The 25,670-nt window shown below is 34.5% G+C and overlaps 1 protein-coding gene across 1 annotated transcript in view; it reads left to right on the top strand.

Moving 5' to 3' along the window:
• The window catches only part of LOC145241167 (neuronal acetylcholine receptor subunit alpha-10-like), a 388,541-nt gene that overhangs the window by 228,226 nt on the left and 134,645 nt on the right, over positions 1 to 25,670 (top strand). The window contains exon 4 of the mRNA XM_080104009.1: positions 16,191 to 16,235. Coding sequence (XP_079960135.1) covers positions 16,191 to 16,235 — 45 coding nt within the window. The remainder of the gene's footprint in view (positions 1 to 16,190; positions 16,236 to 25,670) is intronic.

A 25,670-nucleotide genomic window follows, 5' to 3' on the forward strand; every position in this document is an offset into this window, starting at 1 on the left:
ATAGTGGACGGCATTCTAAGTTAAAGTTTTTTAATTGTACAAACACGCATTCATTTAAATGTAATGTTAACAAGAATCTTGCTGCACACGTTTTTATTTAGGCTGTCCTTGTAAATGTGGCAGTTAATAGCAGCTGCCATTTCAGCCTCAATGGCAATGTAGCTTGTTTGCTGTAAATAAAACTAACAGAAAAATATCAAATTCCCAGATATAAATAAAATAAATGAAAATTTGTTTTTAAGTGTTCGAATTATTAGAGCTACAATAACAAAAAATAGAAAGGAGAGCATAACGGCAACTATTAAGCAATATAATAAGCCTACAAGATAAAGAATAAAAGAAATACCTATATTATTCCGATGATTACGACTGCTACGTGTCATCATTACAACAATTCTCCATCCTAAGCTCATCCACGATACACAGATATCGTGAAGTAAAAGATACAGGGTTGAAAGATAAAATCGCGGCCCTAAAGTAAACAACGCTACAGCTTTATTTTAAAACTTTTATTGAAAAAAATCAATTCAGGTAACTTGATTATGAAGTAGAGTTGTTTTCTATTCAATGTAGCCGCCATGACGTATGAGGCAGAGCTTCGTAGCCCCATTCGTTCAACTTCTGCAGGATCGATTTAGCAAGGTGCAGTAGGGTATTATCGTGGAGGATAATTGGACTTTTTTGTTGCCTAATGCTGGGTGTTGTTGTTGAAGTTTCTGATACATTTCATCCATTTGTTGAGAGTACTTTTCTGCCGTAACCTTTTCGCCTGCATTCAAACAAACTGTAATGGATGAGATCGGTCGAAGGCCACCAAACAGACAGCATGACATTCTTTTTGTGCAACTCTTGGTTCGGGGAGTGTCGTGAAGCTTTATCGGCGTCTAACCACTGAGCTGAGCGTCGCCGGTTTTCGTAAAGAAACCACTTTTCGTTGCAAGTCACAACTTGGTCGAGAAACATGTCGTGCTTGTTTCGTGGAAGAAGGGAAGTTGGCACTTCATAACGATGTTTATTTTGGTTGTCGTTAAATTCATCAAGTTTCTTTATCTTTCCAATCTCTTGCAAATAGTTGGAAATAGTCGTATACGTTATTTCTAATCCAGAAGACCAGTTTTCTAACAGTTGTGTATGGATTGGCTTCGACTAAGGCTCTTAATTGATCGTTATTAACATTCAATGGCCGATTACTACGCTGATCATCTTCAAGACTCTCATCGCCACCACAAAATTTCTTAAATCATCATTGTGCTTTGCCTTAAGTAGTGGTTCCTAAGTCAAACGCTTCGTTGATGTCGTAAGCTGTTTCAGCAGCTTTTTGGTCAAGCTTGAATTGAAATAAAATAATTATGTGAATTTGCTTTTTTTCCATCTTGTATTCGCCATTGTTTTAAAATATTCTAATTTAAACGATTAGATAGTGATAATGTTCTTTAAAATGATATATAAAGTAAATGTATTATAATAAAAACTTATTTGAAAATACATCATTTGAAATCAAAGTTACAGTCGAAATAACTACTAGAATATGTGCACAATAGATTATACCATCTAATATTATGTGTATTTTTTACTTGTACTTACCCGAGCAAGGCACAATGCTACTTGGTCCTAATCTCTACATCATGAACGCTCTGATACCCATTTGGCATCAATTGAAATGGATGGCTCTCGTCTAGGGGAGGCCCCATGTTTTGATAAGCTTCTGGGTTTGACCTTTACTCCTGATCTTAAATGGAACACATACATCAAGTCTGTGGCCAAGGTCGCTGGGAAAATGGTGGGATCCTTCTACCGCTCCAGGAGATATCTCACTACTGATGCAATTCTCTATCTATATAAGAGCCAAATACGTCCAAGGATGGAGTACTGCTGCCACATCTGGGCAGGAGCTGCTAAAAACAGCCTATCCTGCCTTGACAGAGTACAAAATAGACTTCGTGGCTTGGTGGGGGATGCCCTTTTCTCTTCCCTGCAACCTCTTCCTCACAGAAGAGACATAGCGAGCCTGCCTTTGTTCTATCGTTATTTCCATGGCAAGTGATCGTCTAAGCTCCAATCTCTGGCCCCCCTTCGTCAATCTTTTTCAAAAAACACCCGACTAGCTGAAACCACCGTCAATAATTTTCCCCACTCCTTATCTGTGCCTAAATCAAAACGTAGATTCCACGAACAAAGCTTCTTTGTTATAACTGCGCGCCTGTGGAACTCTGTTCCGCTTACCTGTTTCCCTCCCGACTTCAACCTGGATGTCTTCAAGTCCAACACAGACAAATTCCTGGTGAACCGCCCCCATGAGTAATGACACCTTATCAATTCTCCAATACTATTGCTACACTATCCCATTGAGTACTGTACACACAATAACCCTTATCCCCGAGTGGCCATTGGGCCTTGATAAGTGGTGAACTCCATGTAAAAAAAATGTAAAAAAAAAAAAAAAATGGGCTACTATTTAGGATCATATATACAACGACACTTTGAAGGAAGTAGCAAGATTTCGGTTCACATTACACTGAAACTTCTATATGTCAGGGAGGGAATGAGGAAGTTAGGTAGAAAAATCATAGTCTAGCAGGTTGAGATGAGAAACTATTAAGGTAGACACTTTTCGGTACCTAGGAATCTCTACGGTGGAATTTTGTTGCTAATTGGGTTAGTCGGGGCACAACTGTTATGAGCTAGTTCGAGCATATTTCATGAAAATACTTGTAAAACAGGCACATACATACAATATTGCAACGATGGGATAGAGGATGAAACTTAGTTGACATTAGATTAAATGCACTTTTTTGGACCCCATTTTAAAGTGAAAGATGAATAGTAGATGCACTAGTTTAAAGTTCGCATAAATATACCATACATCTGTCAATAGTGGCTTTATAGGGAGGAATATACTTTCCGATGAATGTAATTTCTTAACACGATAGAGTGAGTTTATCTTCTTAAGGTTTGCGTACGTGTTGAACACTGTGGAAATAAATGATAAAATATATACACAATATATTATATCACATTATAATATTTTATTTTATTTTTTTTTACACAGTGGTCACCACTTATCAAGGCCCGAAAGCCACTCAGGGATAAGGGTTATTGCAAGTACAGTACGTTAGTGTGGAGATTTGATGAAGTGTTTACTTAAGGGGGTGGTTCATTAGGAATTTGTTAACGTTGGACTTTAACACATCCAAGTTGTAATCAGGTGGGAAGCAGGCAGACGGAACAGAGTTCCACAGGCGTGCAGTTCTAAGAAAGAAGCTTTGTTCATGGAATCCACGTTTTGATTTAGGCACAGATAAAGAGTGGGGGAGATTTTTCACAGTGGATTCAGCTAGACGGGTGTTTTTCGTGAAAGATTGGCGAGGGGGGACCATAGATTGGAGTTCAGACGAGCACCTGCCATAGAAATAACGATAAAACAAGGATAGGCTCGCAACGTCTCTTCTGTGGGAGAGAGGTTGCAGGGTAGAGAAAAGGGCATCCTCCCACTAAGCCACGAAGTCTATTTTGTATTCTCTCAAGGCAGGATAGGCTGTTTTTAGCAGCTCCTGCCCAGATATGGCAGCAATATTCCATCCTTGGACGTACTTGGCTCTTATATAGATAGAGAATTGCATCAGTAGTGAGATATCTTCTGGAGCGGTAGAAGGATCCGACCATCTTTCCAGCGACCTTAGCAACAGACTTGATATGTTTATATATATATATATATTATTATCATTAATAAATTATGTGTACGTTTGTATGAAAAAAAATATAGCTACTCTACATTCGGCATTTACAGCAGAAAAATATCTAGATTTGAAAAGAATTTCGGTAGAAAAATATTCATTCGTAAAATATTTAAAAAAAAAAAAGAAAGCACTCCTTCCATAATCACTTCCTTTTTTGACATTTTTTAATATTTGTATACAAAGATATATTCAATATCTGAATTTGATATTTGTTTTGTTTATTTGTTTGCCTATTTGATCAAAGAAAACATTTACCGTCGTTAATAGATTATATTTTCAATTGCCACTTCCGGTTCAAAAGAGAGGAAAAATAAAAATGGCAATTGGTTTCATGTTCTGTGTGAGTGTGTATCCATAACCTATTTTTTTTAATTACGCACTTTGTTTAAAACGAATTGGTTGAAATATGAAATCATATAGAATATTTAGTTTTTGTGTCGTTCTTCGCTTTAAAACGACAACTTTTATTTGTTTTCGTTGTGAAAGATCGGCATACATTTTTATAAATAATTTATTAAATGTTTGACTTACTTTAAAGGGTTTTGTTAATTAAACAGTAAATATTCCTACGAATTATCTTGCTCAGGAAATCGGACGATTGAACGGTACTTATTTAGCATTACACTTATTAAAAACAAAATACAGCAGATTCCTTAAGATGTACGTACTCGTGACGGAACGAAGACGTCATATTCCAAAATTCACGTAAGTTGATCTGATAGCTATTTTTTAACTAATATAATCAAAATTTACAATTTTGAGCGATTTTGATACTAAATTGTATGCATCATCAGGTTGATTTTGACTTCAATAGTTTGAATTGAGTTGTCTTCTGTTATTTATACATCATGACCGATGAAAACACTGCGTCTCGCTTAGTCATAAAATTTAATTTTCTTATGTAAAATAATACTTGATCAATTGACTTGATATTTAGAATACAACATTTTCATTCTGTGACCAGTACGTTAATAACATTTTTCCTGTATTTTTGTTTTATATATAATTCTAAATAAACAACTATTGAACTAATATGTGCCTACGTATGTTTATCTTTCTATCGCTAGTTTCATATAGATACATTAGGTTTCATTAGATTAATTTACACAAATAAAACATATATCCCTGTGTGCGCAAATATTTCACCGATAAACTCTTAAACTACTGACCACATAACACTGAAATTAACAGGAAATAGTAATCATAAACAAAAGACATATAACGAATAAAATCTTTGTTTAGATGAATAACGCATACAAAAATATGTCGGCAAGTTGAAATGCAAGCTATTCATTTTACCTGACGCACAGACGTTTATTACTTCTGTGCAAGTAGCTTAAAAATGGTTTGATTTTTAATCTTTTTTATCTATCTGCCGGTAGTTCAATCGATAGGGACTGCTGCTGGAGTGGTAAAGGTTTTGGTTTCGATTCTAACCAATGGGATCCAAGTCATTTTTTTTTAAATCAGTACTATTTATTACGTATATTATAATACTGGGTAAAGAATTATTATCTCTGTAATGATAAATTCGAAATTTGTGTAAATTAAAATATATTTCAGCGTAGTTTACGACCGAGCAAGGCCGGAAGCAACCCCCCCCGCAATAAACGCGTATTATCTTGAAAATATGTGGACCTTGGATTCCATAAAGCTATTACTTTCTCACATTCACCAAATATATATATATATATATATATAATATATATAAGTGAAATTGTCTGTGTGTACATTTCTCTATCAAACTACTCTGTCAATTTTCAGTCTACTGGTGTTATGACTTTTTTACTCCTCCCACACTTATCATCCCTCACAGACTCCATGCCTTCTTTAAATCGCTTATGCCACGCAAAACTGATGCTCGATTCATGCAAAATAATCCAAACGCAGTCTGAAGCATTCCATACGTTAATGTGGCATTTTTTTAAGTTCAAAACAGGATTTTATTGCATGTTGTTCTTCTAAAGTGTTTTCGTGTCCAGATTGCATTATTGAAATTCACCAGCTGTGACAATCAGACGTTAGTAGAGTGTATTCCAATTCTTGCTGGCACTGTTCATTTTAACCTGAAATCATAAAAATTGGTCAGTCATCTCATAAGATGTATAGCAATAACAATTTTAAATGTTTGTACAAAACAAGTCTTGCACCTCGTGTGTATGAGAGAGAGAAGAAAAACAAGGAAAACTGATAATAAAAATTAAATAAATTACAATATTTATTAATCCATCAAAAATTCGGGAATTATAATTAAGTAAATCGTTACTCAATGGATTTTCAAAGATAGGTTCTTTTCATCAGAAGATAAGAAATAAACTTAATTATATCTTTATATTTTTTTTTAATTAGAATTCATTATTGAGATGAGTTTTATTTATTTATTTATTTATTTATTTATTTATTTATTGCGGACTATTATCCTCATCTTTATTAGTTGTTGTTTGACAACGTTTCGGCCAACTCTAACTCTGGCCTTCGTCATGTGGTAACCCCGACGGGATAGGAACTCCGAATCTTGTAACTGCATTCTCAGCAATCACTGCCATCCATAGTTGTTGTCGTCTCACCACGATTTGGCCAAGTAAGCCTCTGGCCAGCTTTGAAACCGCTATCTTCAGACAATTCTCACCTAGAACCGTAGAGATTCAAAATCTCTATCAACTGCGCCACGGGCCCCGAAGGGCGATCAAGGTCAGATTTTTTGGTCTTATAAATCCACGGTTATTTATTATTTGATCTTCCATGGTCGGGGCCGTACCAAATAGTACATATATTTAATTGGAATTCATTATTGAGATGAGTATTATTTATTAATTTTATTCATTGCGGACTATTATCCTCATCATTATTTACTTAATTATATATTTTCGAATGAATGCGAACTAGTGATGTATTTTTACTAATGCTTGTTTTCGTATAAAAACAACCTTTTTTTGTCCATGGGTTAAGCAATTTTTCTTTAATAAAATTCCTTGTTTGAATTTTTGATATATTTATTCAATTTACATTTTTATCGTAAACTTTTTTTTTCTCTGTAATGGCTCTAATTTCGTATATTAAGGCTATTATCTTAATAGGTTCTAATTTTGAGATAAATATTATCTTTATAATTTAAGGGTGTGCTCTCCGTTAAAAACAAATTGCTTGAGATATAAGATCGAATAGAATATTGAGTTTTACATTCATTTTCACTTTCAAAGACCATTTTTTGGGAGGGGGTCTTTTTGAAAAAATATGGAAACCTATTAATGAATGAATTATTAAATATAGCATGATGATTCCCATTCAAAAGCTTTGCGATTCAGTAGTAAACATTCATACGAATTATTATGCTAGGAAAATAGAACAATTGACCTTAGATGAGTTTGTCTGTGTCTTCTTACTGATTAGACGTAGAGACATACAGTTTAATAATATAAATTTGCAACAAATGCAAGAAATAATTAGAATCTGCGATTCTCCCAGGGTACCCGTCGTAGATTTATCATATTAGACCTCATATATATATATATATATATATATATATATATATATATATTAGCCTTAATTATTTAGCTATAAGGATAAATCATTAACATTCCAATACCAGTAGCTCAAAGTTTAGTGCAATACAGATCTGAAATAACAGCAAGCTTAACCTTGATTCCAAATATTTCTCATGTTATATAACCCCCTCTTTTAAAAATATGGTATATTATCAAATAATCCTTATACACTGTGAAATTTATTTTATGTATTAATATTAAAGAAGGGAGATATATCATATGAGAAGCATAGTTTTCTCTCCATCAAAGCTAGAGGTTATGGGAAAATATCAGATATTTTATCATTTATATGCAAAACTAGGAAAACAAATAACTAATTGAAACATTTTATGGCTGTAAAAACGTTCTAAAAATAAGCTCTGGATAATAGATGATTCCCTTAATGGGCGACCTTAAGAGCAAATGTCACATAGACCACTACATAATTCAGGTCATTACCTTTCCAATTAGCCTTCATTTGTTAAATTCTAATCAATGGTCGCTGACATTTGAGACTTATAAAATTGCCAAAAAAGATGGCGTGTATATATAAAATAAATTTATATAAAATACATCTAGCTTATATATATATATATATATATATATATATATATATATATACTAGTAGCTAAATTGAATATTGACGTGCTCATATCTGTGGTTCTATGGGATGAAACTACATGAAAATTCGCAGGCTTTTTGAAGATTAAATACTATTCTATGGTTAATATTCTATGACAATTGGTACAAAATCTATATTTTCAAACCAATAAAGTATTTCTAAATGTGCCTACATCTGTATATATATTGTCCTGCAAGCCGGCTTCAGTTTTGCTGCTTCGGTTTTTTCCTCTGTGGTTTCGCCAGGCCACTAATGTGTGTGTGCGTGTGTGTGTATAAGATGACGATGTAAACCGTTTTCCAGATCAATTTCTAAATAATAAGCATACACAAAGATCTTTTAGATGTTAGCCATAATGTTTCGGCCCATAGTTTCTATGTGAGTATATTATACCAGCGAGAAAAGTGTAAAAATAAACAACTTTTTTAAAATCTTAACCGTCTATTAACTGGCCTATTTTTTATTCCCAACACATGCTATGTGACATCCATATGAGTAATTTTCCAACAATCAAAACATTATATTAGATTATCGTATAGCTTCATGTAGTTAGGCAATTATAAAATACATTTTCTCTTATAACAGAAAGAGAAATATATGTGTGTGATGGAGAAGATACAAAAGTAATATTATAAAAATTAAGATACGCTTTCCAAGTTTGTATCAAGAAATTCGGTTAAGATTTAAGTATACGAATCAATTTCAAATTTCCATCGAAAAGCACGAAATTCAATGCGCATTCAATTCAGTTTTATAACATTTATTCAGAGATGTTCAGGAAGTATCATAAGTTTACATAAATGAATATTGTGAATACGTTACAAAATATATCCCCCTTCTCATGAGAAAATCTAATTCATCCAAAAAAAGGTATATAAATATTTGTGCGTTTCTTATAGAAGGAAATCTGGAAAAAATCTACAGTGGGAGAATCTTAAGTGCACCCCAAAGACACTAATAGTTTCCTTAAAACTTTAAATATATTTTTTTATAAAATAACGAGCATGTTCAAACTTCCTTCTTTTTCATAAATTAAAAAAAAATATAATTGTAATCGAAATAATTCTACCAATTGTTAAACAAATAATTCAAGGAAATGAGTTAATTTATTGCTCACGGATTTCGCCATTGAATATTATGTGATTCGTATAATTCATTGCTTTTTATAAAATCATTCAAACATTGTTTTTCTACTCAACTACCAAACTTTCTTTGAAAAAAAACTTTTCCTTTAACAGACGTTAGAAATTATTTTACTTAGAATTTTAAAGGTTTATGCAAACTATTTCACTAGTAATTTCATCTAACATGAAAAGTTTTTTGTAAATTTCATGACTTGGGGAAAAATAGTGCCCTAATTTATCAGGAGGAATCTAATGTTGTCTAGTGTATGTCCAAGTAGATTGAAGTGGCCTGTTAGTGGAGTAAAATTTTTGTCGAATTGTGTCTTATGATTATTAAAGCGTGATCTAAACATGTCAAAGTTTCTCCAATATATACGCCATTTGTACAAATGGAGCACACATATAATTTTTAAATTATATTTTTAAAATAATATATGTACCGCTCTCTATGTGGGGGTACTAAATTGGCTAAAAGGGAAAATTATTCCCAACTCACATTTAGGTAAAAATGCACTTTCGTAAATAATTGAATCCATTCAAAACATATCACTAAAACAAAAACAAACAACATCTATATATATATATATATATATATATAAACTAGCGTTGCCCGATCATACAATACGCTTAAACATGATATTTTAATTTATGCAGATTGCGTATGTATTATTATAGGCTCAATCTTCTATTGATTATTATATATAACGATGGATAATTTGTCCGGTGGACTAATTCGCAAAAAAAAAAATAAAGTATAAAAAAATAATAATGATAAGGTCGTTGTTTGCTTACAATATCACGTCAGCTAATATTTGGGCTGGACGATGAATGCTTTGGAAAAGTTAATTTTTATTTATGCTTAGTTTTAAAATATGCAGACAAAGAAATGATTTGCGGCGATTTTAAATGATACCAGTTCTTTTATCGTAAATTGAACTCATTAATGAGAAAAAATTAAAATATAATAGTTAGATACACCAGAGCTTTAACATGGGATCATTCGATGTGTAGTCGAATGCTTTACCATTCAACTATATCTAGAATAGATCAGTTTTTTTTTTTTTTAAGAAGGAATGATTTGCTGAAATTTTATTATCTCCCTTGCCGGTGCAAAGTAAAATATCCCCGTGTAAAAATTATTCTTTTTTAACTATAAGAGAGAAAATCTATTTTTAAGATCTGATTTTTTTTCGATTTTTGATATTTCTCGGATGAATTTCCGTACAAAAATAACCTAATAACACTGCCAGATATATGAATTCGTGTGAAATTTTTAAAAGATAGGCTCAGCCTATAAGAACTTATGAAGAAGGAACTCTCTCTCTCTTTCTCTCTCTCTCTCTCTCTCTCTCTCTCTCTCTCTCTCTCTCTCTCTCTCTCATACAGACACACATACACACGCGCTCGTGCGCGGTGACTTTTATATAATAGTAAACATAAAGATAAATTACGTTGGAATGTTTTTTTTTCTTTTTTACTCCTGTTCACTCCTTACAAAGCATATCGCCACTTAGACGTAAGGGGCTACTATTACTACTAGCTTTCTGGCATTTAGGGACATCAACAGTGAAGGGGTGAGATCTTGTTGCTAAGTGGGTTTGTCGGGGATATGTACGTCGAGGAGGGTGTCAGTGAAACGACTTCATCAGAACACATTCCATTAAAATATTTGTAAAACTATTAGATACAACATCGCAGCAATAGGACAGCGGCTGGGGCTTAGTTGATAAAGTGGGACCGATTAGATTGACAATTCTTTTTTGAACCCTATCTAATAGGGGGAGACTAGTAGTGGATGCAACAGCCCAGATGTGGCAACAATATTCTATGCCTTGGCAAATGATTGCCTTGTAAAGTTACAGGATACTCTCAGGCGTGAGTAGTCTTCTAGCTCGATAGAGGGAGCCCACCTTCTTTTCAGCAGCCTTTGCAATGTCCTCTGTGTATTTGTTCCAGTTCATATTGCCACATATATCTCCAAGGACTTCGGTTTGATATCTTTTTAGTTTTAATTGTTTTTATTTTTTTTCTACTTACTTTCTTTGTTCCCTTCTCTCTACGTATGTTAGTATTAGGACTATGACAACAGCATATTCTTTTCATTGTTTTGATTCTCCGGTATATATCCATTGATATCTTATATGTTATGTAGAGTGATTTGGTTCTCGGTTGATTAATTGTGTCTAACTATGTCGAATATATACTCGAGACTAAAAACAATGAAAAGAATACGCTGTTGTCATGACCCTATTTATTATATGCTTTTCATTTTTACTTCGTCTTTTATCTTTTCTTCTCTAGTTCCCTTTGTCCCATCCCCTCCCTAATCATCACTCCTTATTTCTCATCCCCATCCCCTTCAGTCGTCCCCATTATTTCACACCATATTTCTTTTTACTTTTACATTTTTAATCTAAATGTTCTAAAACCAGGTTTATCTTTGTATACTCATATAGTGGTATAATATCTGATTTTCTCCTCTAATGATGAGAAGCATTTGATTTTGAAAGGCCATAATCTAAAGAGTTTCTTTGCCATTTCCTCGTATTTTTTTTTTGTTTTTAATGGCATGATGATGTAATAAAGTTCTATGTAACTTTTATTCCTCAACTTTTTAATTTATGAATTGCTCATCTTCACCATTATTACATATGTGTGCCGATCATAGCTCGTATGGTCTAGAGATTTATCAGCACCCACATGTAATAAAATTAAAACAAAAGAAAAAGATTTAACGAAAAAGAAATTTATTTAAAAATAAATTAACAAGAAAAAACAAAAGAAAAGATTACCATGTTTGAAGGGCAACAACTCGCTCATAAATTGTCTCCCTTAGATCATAAAGAAAGTATTTCTTAATGTATTGTGTTTTGAAATGTTTTGTTTAGTGTATTTTTATATGTATATGTGTTTCAGTCAACAAACTCAAAGAATAAATAAAAACTTTACCAGAATCCAGACAGCCAGTTCTTCAGTGAGGTTTTTGTTTTTACGGCCTTATGTGGAAGCCGGAATTCGGACGTTGGTTGCCTCTTTTTGCATCCCAAAATATGTCACGAACTTGTTTTTACGGCCTTATGTGGAATCCGGAATTCGGACGTTGGTTGCCTCTTTTTGCATCCCAAAATATGTCACGAACTGACTTTACCCACCAATAGCGTTTCTTTTATATGAGTTTTAAAAGGAACTTCCTGGAACCTTCTAGAGACTCAAAAAGGAACAAAAAGGCGTTCTACGCCTTTTTATATTTATAGACGCCGATTATTATTTATTTTTATGAATAACGACATTCTAGAAACGTCTTTATGTTTTAATTAATATATCAATAAACATATTTATATATTATAAGAAATATTTATATATATCTTAATCCAATCATAGGAGAGAATATGTTCTCCTATGACAACCATGTAGAGTTTATATTATCTTGATATGCCTGCTTTATGAAGAAAATATGCTTTCAGCTCATTTATGAGATATATACCTATACAAATACATACATGTGCTTATACATTTATATGCCTACACATTTACATTATATATATATATATATATATATATTTGTAGTCATCGACATACAATCCTGTTTCGTTGTATCACAACTCATCAGTGCCGCTAGACTAGCATCTCTTCCAAGCCAGGGATTACATTTTAACCCCAAACAAGGCACATTGCCACTTTGATGTATGGGCTTCTATCAGGAACATAAGCTACAGAGGTACTGTGTGGGGAGTTGGACAGCAAGATGTCGGTTCACGTTACACTTGAACTTCTGCATGTCAGTACAGTTTGAGAAGCAGGAACCCGGAAGGGAATTCGAAAGTCTAGCGGTTCTGGGGAAGAAACTACTGGAGTAGAAGGCTCTCTTGCATCTAGGGATCTCAACTGTGAAGGCGTGGGATTTTTCTGCTTGTCGGGGGTATTTACGTCGCGGGGGGACAAGTACTTGCAGTTCGTTGGAGCATTCACCGTTAAAGTATTTGTAGAACAGGCAGAGGGATGCTACATTTCATCGATGGGACAGAGGCTGAAGCTTATATGACAGTTCAGGACTTATTAGGTTGGCGACTCTCTTTTGAACCTTGTCAAGGAGTGAGAGACTAGTAGCAGATGCATCAGCCAAATATGACAACAATACTCTATACATGGGCGAATGGTGGCCTTATAGAGGTACAGGATACTTTTGGGCGTTAGTAGTTTTCTGGCAACAGAGAATCTCCTTTTTCGCAGCAGTCCTGGCAATGCTCTCAATCTAATTGTTCCAACTCATTTTCCCTGTGAACGTTAGGCCGAGGAGTTTAAAAGATGTACTTTCAGATAAAGAGTCTTTGGCCATTGCTATTGGTGGCAGAGAAGGTTTCTTGTGGTTATTGAAGAAAACATGTGTAGTCTTGGCAGCATTGAATGTGACCATCCATTTTTGTCCCCATTCCACTACAGATTGGAGATCATCCTCTAGTGTTTCTGCCATTTCTTTAGATATGTGTTCATTTGTTTTCCTGTAGTGTCTGTTATAGAGTGTGGTGTCATCAGCATATATACCCATCTCACAGACAATTTTGTCAGGGAGGTCATTTATGAATATTAGGAACAATAGAGGTCCAAGGATAGACCCCTGAGGCACTCCTGAATTTATATCGTATTGTTTAGATGTACGACCGTCGAGGACAGCCTGGATTTTTCTCTTATCTAAGAAGGATTTAATTATGTTAAGGATTGTTCCAGTGATACCGTATGATCTGATTTTCCTGAGAAGACTTTCATGACATACCCTGTCAAAAGCCTTAGATATATCTAGAGTTACCGCTCTACCCTCCTTTTGCTTTGTCAAGCGAATGGTATATAGGCTCAGAGATTACAGTTAGGATGTCTGCTGTGGAACGGACTTGCCTAAATCCATATTGATGGGCGGTCAGAAGTTTAGAATACATAAAAATACACAGTACATACATGAAAAATGCATACAGTAGAACCCCGGGATACGGTGGCCCTAGGATAGTTTTTTTTTTCAGGTTACGATGTAGAATACGATTTTTAAGGTCCCGGGTTACGGTATTTGCCCCGCCTTGTGGTGATTTAATATTTTCTTTTAGATTTAATATCTATTTTTTTTTATTTAAATCTTATTATTTCATTTTCTTTTATATATTGCTTAGTATTTTCTTTTATATATTTGTTCTTTTTCCCTTCTCTTCTTTTACCCCATCATACCGCCCTCTATAAAATATTTTCCCTATCCATCTGAATGTTTCCAATGTCTTTTTACCTTTACTTTTGTATAACTTCTGCCGTGAAGCAGTTATCTTCAAAATGCCATAGATTACAAAGATTTCTCTCTTATTTTTGTTTCTGTAACTCTTATTTACTTGATAATGTAATAAATATCTTATGTAACTTTATGCTTTATTTTAACTTATTCTACATACAGATACACAAACACATTACATATATATATATATATATGCTCCTTCAGACTATGGATACCCACGAAGTGGTGCCTGCGCGTGGAATTTTTTTGGCAGAAGGTGCGCAATCTCTAACCACACCTCTCCTGAGTGGAGATTGTTAAATACCAGTGGCAAGTGAAATGTATGTACAAGACGACTGGAAACAAATACCGAGATAAGCAGAGAGTACATACAGCGCCTAGAATTCCCAAATGGTCACCCATCTGGTTCTAACCGTTGCTAAACTTCTGTGATCTGGTGAGAACCGGTGTGTCAACGCGATTATGCCGTGTATATATCTATACACACACTCTTGGAGTATTTCTAACTGCAGCTTGGTGCCTACTACTGAAAACGATCTCTGTGTTGTTTATTGAAAATGTCTACATGTCTATCTGGTCACAGACGAAATTTCATGCCGATAAAATTCACGAGAAACCAGTTAACCTAAAAGCGTCTATATCGATTGGCATTCTCATTTACAAAATAAATAATAAATGACTCCAGTTTTCTAAAGGTCAAGAATGCCATGATACAAAAGAAAACCATGCGATACGAAACATTTGGCAGTCAGTATGACTGCGAGTCGCCGAAGCAGGAAAAAAAAACGTTTAGACATTTATTTAGTTGCCATAAATAGAATCACAGTTCTAGTGCTGTGTACCTTTGTGGGCGGCCATCTTTATTTTTCATCTACATGTCTCGCTCTATTTGAGATATAATAATGCACACAAAACTAATTTATTGTCTATATTTTATATATACATAATCAAATTCAGACCAAGAGTTGTTGGTGATTTTCGGGAGTACAACTTGGTGCGTCTTGGACAGCTAAACTGAAAGCTGGAAGTGAAGGAAATATTTTAATTTTCGCATATGATGTTACACGAATACTTGATATAATAAAATCTTGCACCCCACGTACTCCTGCAAATCACCAACCACTTTTGGCCTGGGTGTGATTATACATATAAAAATATGGACAATAAATACCACAGTCCACATGTAAATATAACATTATAACATAACATGTATATATAATATAATGTAATATAAAATCACATTAAAATATGTGTGTAATGTTACGCATAACCATTTTAAGTACTTTACAGACATTTGCATTTGAAACCCCTTAGAAAATATATAAAGGGCGGCTACGTTAAACTTCTCTCTGCTACAAATTCAAATATAATGAATAGTTATTATGTTATCTACGCTTAGAGCAAACTGTGCACTGACATGAGCATTCTCGTGGCACTTTTTTGGGCCCATCTACTTCCGTGCTGGCTTATGACAAATTTGAAACAAATGTTTTGTTTATTTACACGAGGAGCCCAATCTACTCCCTGTAGGGTAACGATCCAAAGTACCAGAAGGAAGTTAACCGGTACCACCCCTTGTCCAAAGGGTGACCTGGAATTGTGTAAGGCAGGGGAGTTCATTTCCTGAAGTATTATACATACTCACTTACCTAAATACGTTTAGCGTCTAATATTGTCAAAAGGTCATCGATCTGGTACTGACCATTCAACGTTACTTAACTTTGGCGATCTGATGAGAACTTGTATATGAACATGATTATGTCACACACATGCACACACACATACCTAAAAATGTAAGAGTTTGAAACAAAAATGTAATTTCTCATTGCTGTTTAATAATACAGTACTATCAATGCATAAAAGACATAATTTAAAGCGAACGTGATTTATAAATTAGATTTATTTTATTTTCAGGATGAGAAAAATCAGGTACTGACCACCAATGTTTGGCTGGAGACGGTAAGTAATATTTACATTATTGTTCTTCAAAACTCACACCTATCTAAATTATCTTTCTCGGTCTATCTTTTAGTTCTACTGTACACGGAAACTACTGGGCACATCTGTTTGAAATTTTGTTAGGCACCTTGTTATGATAAAGTGAAGCGAACTACTATTATAGTATCTGTTCGATACACAGTTATTTAGGAATAGGCATTAGTCATTACAATACCACATTTACTCCAAAGGTTTGGTTATAAAGCACTCATCTAAGTCAACGGGCTATAATTTTTTTACTGTTTGTAACTAGCTAAAATGTCTATAAATATATATATATATATATATATATATATATATATATATATATATATATATACACGTGTATATATATATATATATATATATATATATACACACACACAGGTGTATATATATACACACACACACACACACGTGTGTGTATATATATATATATATATATATATATATATATACACACAAGGGTCGTTACCTGCTATTTTTATCTAAAAATTGAAGAGTTACGAAGACGTTAGTCGTGTCATTGAGACGAGTTAACTTTTGTACTCCAAAAAATTTCTACATCTGCTTCTGACGCACGTCTATGACAGTAGCTTTTTCTTAGAGTATCACAGAGAGATGAAATGTTTAATTCATGAATGTATAAGTTAAGTCGTCATAACAATGCAATTTGCAATCATCACTACTTTATTTGGCCGACAAAAAAATCGGAGACATTACTTTTGGAATGCCTCTTGTCTAAAACTGATAAATAGTCAACAGCATCATGCTTTACTGCAGTTTCATGGAGTGTCCATTCTTTAGAAGTGTTTTTACACGTTTCTGGTTTGCACTATCTGGATAAAAGTACAAACTATTTACATTTTATTAAACTCTATATCATCGTTAAGAAAAATATTAAAACAATGCACAGAAATGGATAAACAATGGAACTGCAGTAAAATGTACAAATAAGACACGTCAATATTTTCATTTATTTATTTGCAGACTATTATCCTTATCTTCATAGTTGTTGTTTCAAAATGTTTCGGTCAAACACGCAGTGGATAAAAGCGTTCAATCCCTACAGTTCGAAGTGAGCATTGCCTGAAGTAAGCGGTTTCAATCCTACCCAAAGCTGTCCAGAGAATTTCTTGGCCAAAACCTGGTGAGACGAAAAAACTATTTAAGGAAGTAATTAATGAGATTACAGTTAAAAGATTCAGCATGTCTATCCCGTCGCAGTAAACCACCTAACGAAAGCCAAAGGAATAGTTGGTCGAAACATCGTGAAAAGAACAACTATGAAGATGAGGATAACAGTCCGTAAATAAATGAAAATATTCTAATTACTCATCTCAAAGGTCCAAATAATAAAGTAAAGCCACGTCAATATTATTCAGTATTGTTATTAAATTATATCTTATAAGTTATTGGGCGTTTTGTATGTATGAAGTTTTTTTTTTCTTTTGATTCGATTCCGTTTTAGAATCATATCTGAACGGTCGAGTTTATTTTTTACACGAGTACATATACAAAGATTTGCAGATATTTTTTTCAGATACACAAAATGACTCAGAATCTTTTTTTTTACTTTTTTATGATATGAATAAATATATTGCTTAGTAATGCGATTCATTAAAGTCTCTTTTAACTCTGGCAGTCAAACCGCGTTGGCTGACTCTAAACGATGAGAAACCTATACAAGCATGTAGAATTGTAGATGCTCGCCGCCAGCCAGGACGTTATCTTTACTGATAATCTATTCGTCTGACAAGGAAGCGGTGTGTTAATGCCAGTATATTCCTCTTTTTATTCTCTCTCGTTTAACGCTTACTTAAACACATACCATACAAAAATATTGGAAAGGATTCAACAAGATTTTAAGTAAGAATTCAAGCATGATGTTCATCGATATTTATGTTTATTGTTGACGATTTAATAATTTAACATATTTTAGTATTTACTTTCACGACGTTTCGGCCAACTATTCCTTTGGCCTTCGTCAGGTGGTGTACTGCGACGGGATAGACATACTGAATCTTAACTGTAATCTCATTAATTACTTCCTTAAATAGTATTTTCGTCTCACCAGGTTTTGGCCAACAAATTCTCTGGCCAGCTTTGGGTAGGATTGAAACCGCTTACTTCAGGCAATGCTCACTTCGAGCTGTAGGGATTCAACGCTTTTATCCACTGCGTAGTTTACCGAAACATTGTGAAACAACAACTGAAGAGTAGGATAATAGTCCGCAAATAATAAATGAAAATATTGGCGTGTCTTATTTGTACATTTGACTGCAGTTTCATTGTTTATCCATTTCTGTACATTGTTTTAATATTTTCCCGAAACGATGATATAGAGTTGAATAAAATGTAAATAGTTTGTACTTTATCCATATAGTGTTAATCAGAAACATGTAAAAACACTTCTAAAGAATGGGCACCCCATGAAACTGCAGTAAAGCATGATGCTATTGATTATTTATCAGTTTTAGACGAGGGGTATTTCAAAAGTAATGCCTCCTATTTTTTATTAAGTAAGTCTGTCACATTTTGCCTAATGTTGTTTGCTATGAAATCTCACCATAAAATGTCTTGTACATTATCTGATGGAGACTATTATTACGTCTTATTTGAACTAATTTTGGATTCAAAACGATTCCTCCAATTTCTATCTGTGCCTAAATCTAAACACAGATTCCATGAACAAAGCTTTTTTCCCAGAACTTCCCGTCTGTGGAACACTGTCCTGCTTCCCGGTTGAATAAAACCTGATAGCCTTCAAATCCAATGTCAACAAGTTCTTGTTAAGCCATCCCCATTAATGATTACTAAATTACCACCTTACATTCATTAACTCTTATCTTCGAATGGTCCTCAGGCCTTGGTAAATGGTAACCACCTAGTAAAAAAATGAATATTGTTTAATATTATGTATAAATCGCTTACATGCTAGAATCAGGTGGTCCTTCTTCATATTTTGTTATGTTCTTGTTAAGCGTCAGAAAAAAAAAACACAAGAGAGAAATTGGATAAACAAATATAAAAGAACAATATAACATAAGAATGGAAGGATTACCAAGGCGACTGTACGATTCGACTGCCGGGGCTATTAGCTGAAAAATTAACTTCCCGTAAGAGTAGTAACCTGCTTTTTATAGCTGAGAAAGTTCGTACGCGAGTCTCCTTATCTTGAGGCCACATTCGCCCCGGATCGGTAAAGCCAGCTTCTTCCAATGAATTCACAGCATCTCGCACGAAAACAGACCAAACCCGGCGATAGTCTAAGCATCGCCAGTGCTTACACTATAGACAGGTTCCAGCGGCGAATGTCGTAGCTTGTCGGGCCCAGAATCAGTACTTAACAGTTTTAAGCCATGCGTTTATCTGCTTGCCGCATCGCTTCTTCCAATCCCAAGGAGGAACCGGATCATCGACTTCTTTGTTGCTTTCCAACTTTGTATGAGGGTGAACGCTTGAAAAACCAAACTGTTAGCAGCAGGATTTCTCCTCACCGAAAAGCAGTTAATCGCCCCGTATGGAGAAATTTTCAAAGAGGTGGATTGCTCCAAGTACCTATATTCATCCATCACTCCGACTAGACAAGGGGGTGCAGATATTAGTAACCGCATCACTGAGTAGAAAATCCGGATATTTGATTCTATACACTACGCAATCGAGATGGATTTTTTCCTGCGCGTCTTCTAACATGAATATTGCCAAAGCAGCTAAAATGTGATCCATTGGCGTAAATCATTTTTTCACACTATACCCTTTATGAATCCGATAGAAATTTAATCCATCTTTTAAATTTTATCGTGCCAAAAGTGACTTTCTTGCAGGTCTCTGTGACATCAATCATACTGTCAACAACCGTTGGCGTACTGTGCGAATTGAGGCTTCCACAGTATTCCTTCAGTAATTGTTGACTATAGGCCTATCGATAAAATAATGAAAGCTGCACCAGATGTCGATCATTTCGTGGATATCTTTTTTACCGATTAGAAGCATTAATTGAATCAATGTCAAAACGAATATGACTCGTACTGAAGAATCAAGGAAGTATAAAATTTATAAATGTAAATATTTGTTTTTACTTGAAAATTATTTTAATTACAGCAAAACTAATTGTTTCTTATCCGTATCCAAAATTTTCGTTGCGTTGCAAGCCTTTTGTCAAGAGCTTTAACATTCGAATTCATCTGTGTTTTTCTCAATTCAATGAAAAATAGGCTTTAATATTTGCTTTAGTGATATATAATACGAACAGGCAGACCTGAGGTCGCCCGTGATTTAATGAGAATTAACGAATTTCCAATACTTTTATTGTCACCGAAATCTGTGAAATCGATTGATTACCTTATCTAGTCAGGGACCCACCGCGGTGCACTGGGAAGAAGCTTCACATGCCTCCCCGCAGTCACTTAGTTTACAATACATCTTAGTCTACATTGCACTTTCGAGAACCTATTGTTGCTTTTATAAATTATTTTTATATTAGGGCTTGAATTGAAATTAAAAATGCAAACTCAAGTTTTATTGTTCAATTGTTTTCTTAAAAGAAACATTCGTCTCGAACGCACCCCTGTCTTAACAAAGGAACTACTATTGATTTTATACGCTTCTGCTTGAATGGTAATAAAACTTCTCAAATGCACGTGTGACAATACGTTAAGAAAAGGGGTATTAACGTTTGTCAAAATCGAACTTTTTCTTCTTTAATCGGATTTTTTTCATTATAGATTTTCGATACTTATCGGAGGCATTCAGATATAAAACCTATCTAAGAACATTACCAGACACAAAGTACATTCGTGAGAAATTAAGGGAAAAAAATGGTCCAACTGCTTTGAACTCCATAGGGGACGAATTAACACACTTTTTTTTTACAAAGGAGTCACCACTTATCAAGGCCCAGAGGTCACTCGAGGATAAGGATTAATAAGTGTACAGTGGTCAATGGGACAGTGACGTAGTAATTGTTAGTAGTGGAAATTTGGTAAATTGGATTACTTAAAGGAAACGGTTCATCAAGAACTTGTTTACTTTGAACTTGAAGACGACCATATTATAGTCAGCCGGAAAGCAAACAAATGGAAGAGAGTTCCACAGGTGTGCAGTTCTAAGAAAAAAATCTTTGTTCATGGAATCTACGTTTAGGTTTAGGCACAGATAAAGAGTAGGAGAAATTATTGATAGTGTTTTCAGCTAGACGAGTGTTTCTCGTAAATGTTTGACGAGGGGGGGGGGCATAGATTGGAGCTCAAACGAACACTTGCCATGAAAATAACGATAAAGCAGAGACCGGCTCGCAACGTCTCTTCTGTGAAGAAGAGGTTGCAAGGGAGAGAAACGGGCATGCCCTACTAGGCTACGAAGTCTATTTTGAATAATGTCAAAGCAGGATAAGACTTTCTAGCAGCTCCTGTCCAGATTTGGCAACAGCACTCCATCCTTGGACGTACCTGGCTACACACATACACACACTAAATATTTTTTATATATAAGTAGAGATATATGGTATTTGAAATAATTGTTATATTTAATATGAAATTGTTTACCATTATTATTTGAGGGAATTGGGAAGGACAGCAATTAGTAGATCTTAGAGGAATTCCTGTCTGCTAGTCGGAATCTAATTCAACTGTAATCTCATTATAATTCAACACGTCTTCAGAAAATCTTCGACGCTTAAGCGTCTTACGTACTTCACTAATGTGGTATTATGTTTTATATTTTTATAAAGGTTGATTTTGTTTTATCTTGTTTTTTTTGTTTATTTTGTTGCTGATTACTAAAAGTGCATATACGAAATTATAATAGGAAACATGTATCAAACATAGACCTGTTGACGTTTATATAAGAAAGACTTCACTCAATTATATCTAATAAATTGTCCTTTCATTTTACTTTAATCGAAGTTCTCAGAAAACAAGATGCGACTTCGTGAGACAAACAGCTAATCTTTATATGAGAGAATGAGAAATTCGAGTGTTCTATTCAATTCTCTTTTATCTTTCAAATGTTGACTTTGCAAAACAGTAACAAACTTGTTTTTCTTTTCATTAACTGTACAATTAACTATGTTATAGTATATCCTCCATATATTAACTGTAACTATGTTATAGTATATCCTGTTTTCTTTTCATTAACTGGAACTATGTTATAGTATATCCTCCATTTAGTCTCTTTATTTTACCAAATTATAGAGCAAGAATTCATTTGGTGGAGTATCCAAGTTAGTGCGGTTTGTATAAGCAACATCATTTGAAGAAGACGCAGCTTCCTCATTTAAGCCAATGTGAGGTAGCTATGAGGCGATTTTATTTGTCCTGCGAATAGTATGCTATTTGGAATGTTTACTCGGATTTGACTTGTAGGGAGAAGTATTCTCATTCGTGGTGCGAGGATTCCAATATTTTTTGCCGATTCCGATACAATTACCGATTCTGATTCTTCATAAATCGCTAACTATTTAGCTACACAGCTGCTATTTTTCCAAATTATCGTCAAAATACATGTTAACATGTACAGATATTTTCTTAAGGGTAAAGACATACCTGTGGCGCGTTGATCCATACAGTTTTGTTTTACTGGTAGTTTAAAATTTGAAGATTTATTTTTTATCGTTAGCACTAGCAGTAGAGTTGTTTTAAATAAAATATGAAAAGGACAATTAAAAGAATCGTTTCTGTCATTGGAACATATGCACAAATTTTTGCGGATTCCGATACCCTCAAAAGTTTGGATTTTTCCGAATCCCTATTAATCGTCGCAACACTAATTTTCATGCTAAATTATTCTAACAAACCCCTGTACAAAGAGTCTTCAGACACTCAAGGATGGGGTCGATTAGGCAATTGTGTCCTCTCCTATGCGTGTATGTGTGTATTTTATATAATCACATGATCTTTTTAGAAATGTCAGCATGTACGTTTTATACATATGTTTATTATGGTTAGCAACGTTTCCTATGTGAAATTTCAATAATTACAAAATAGTGCGGAACGCCGTAAAGAAAACACTACAGTTTTATTTTAAAGCTTTTATTGAAAAAAAAATCAATTCGGATAACTTGAATATGTAGTAGAGATGACATCTATTTAATGTAGCTACCTTCAGAGTTAATCGCCGCCTTGATACGGGTTCGGAATTGAGAGCACACCTTTTCCACAAGCACCGGCGCGAGCTAGACGAATACTCGGCGGGTGGCGGCGATCAGACTGGCTTAGGTATTGTGCAAGGTCATGTTGGTGATGTTCGCAACGTATGACGATACGAATAGTCCAGCAGGTTCAGGTTGGGGGGGGCTGGCAAGTGAATAAGAGTACAAAGTCGTAGCATTCCTTCTGACGTCAAGCCTGGATCTCTTTGGACTTGAAGGCAGGCACGAAGTCATACTGCCACACTCAGGGTATACCAGCGACCACCTGATTGCACCAAGGGACCACCATACTCTTCAGTACCTCCAGGTACACTTTTTTATTGACTTTCAAGCTTACTTCCAAGCTGTGATGTGGCAGGATGTGGCCCTCGCTTGAAACCAAACCATAACCGTGGCTGGAAACTTTGTTTTTATCACCCTGTGTATGCTTCTGTTATTTATGGCAATCCAGCGATGTATTTTAAGGGTTCTGGTAAAAGTCCTTTTGTCATAATTTAGATACATTAGAGAGCATGAGTTGTACAACGGTGCATCTCCGATCTCGTTCATTGAACAGTGAATCACTTTCAGACATGATAAAAGGCTCCTATCGCTTTGGAGATTTGTACAACTGGTCAAGTATTAAATAGTCTGCAGCAAAAAAGAAAACCGGTTTTTATCAAACGGAAATTGAATCATGTCGTCTTTTCTAGGGCGACAATTCTTTCGTTTCCTCTTATATATTGTTCATTTATTTTCAAATAGTTTTTATTTCGTATACAGAGTCATAGATCCTGTTTCTAGCCGAAAGACCATGTTTTTGATGCACAAAGATTTCTATAAGTAGGGCTACGACAACAGCATATTCTTTTCATTCTTTTGACTCTCGAGTATATATCCGAAACAGTTAGACACGATTAATCAACCGAGAACCACATCGCTCTACATATAAACATATAAGATACCTGAAAACCAAAACAAGGAAAAAATATGCTGTTGTCATCTTAGACACAAGCTCGTTTTTTTTTATATAAAAAGTTCCACTTATCAAAAATAGATCAATCAGTATTAGAGCAAAAATATTGCTTTGATCTTGAATAATCTCTAACTCTCCACCGATCGATGAAACATAACATTAAGTACATAAATTGAACATATACAACACTTTGCTACCGATCAAGGGGTCATACCGATACAAATACGTTTCGATTTTCTTTTTAAAAGGGGTAATTTTACAGCTCTAAATGACTACTTGAAAAGGAACAAAAGTGAAACAAACCAATGGAGAGGGAAGTAAGCAGGAAATAAGAATCGGAAACGGACTTCGGTTTCAAACGCTAAAATACGTCCGCACGGAAGTTCAGGTAAATTTTGTCGGACCAAGTTAAGCGGAACGATTCTTGACATCAAAAAGAAAAAAGAAAAAGAAAATCGTTTTCGGGCAGAAATCATTTTTATTCTTTAGCAGAAAAATTGTACAGCCTAGCTGTCCGCGCATGTGCTTTTGCACCAATGTTCAAAAGAAGGAAAAAAGAAATGGAATAAAAGAATGAACGGCAGCTGACTCTGAGCCAGAAACAATAGACGATTTTCTTGCTTTCTACAATGTAACTGAATATATGAATTCTAGATTTCGTACATGTCGGCCAGTGAGTTATGGAAAAAAATTATTCTAGATGACTAATGTAGCGGCTTACTTGACTAGAATAATCACGCAAGTACAACAGATATATGTAAATACGCATCCGCAAGTATACACTCAAATATATAACTATGTTATTTTATATTTACCTCTGTTCCAGGGGGTTAGACACAAAGTAAATTGGTTTGATTAAAGTATTTATTAAAATGAATAGGAGTCGGTCTTTTAAATACCAAGACTTTAAATCTATCTCGTTAACCACTTAGCCACGGTCACCCTCTCCCATATATAACAATGCTATATCTTGATTTTATGTAGGTGTGCATATATATGTATGTGTGTAAATAAAACAAAGTCAAATGATATAAATGTTCTCGATATTACCTTAAACCATATCCGATGGTGAGGCTCCGGCTTGCGGGCTTTGGGGAGTATGGAGCCACCCTTTAATTGCCATTGCTCCCATGTCCACTCTGACCCGGAGTGATAGTAACTATTAGGGTCCCAACTATGGGTTGAATAGGAACCGACTTAAAAAAAAAAAAAACAAATATACTCTATTAAAAAATTGTTCTTCAAAATCACTGGATTCGGCATTAAATAACCTGAAAATTGTTGATATGCCGTAAAAAAAAACAACTAACCA

This window comes from Euprymna scolopes, chromosome 2 (genome assembly GCF_053919585.1).
Source record: "Euprymna scolopes isolate OS-2025 chromosome 2, ASM5391958v1, whole genome shotgun sequence".
Classification (NCBI taxonomy): domain Eukaryota; kingdom Metazoa; phylum Mollusca; class Cephalopoda; order Sepiida; family Sepiolidae; genus Euprymna; species Euprymna scolopes.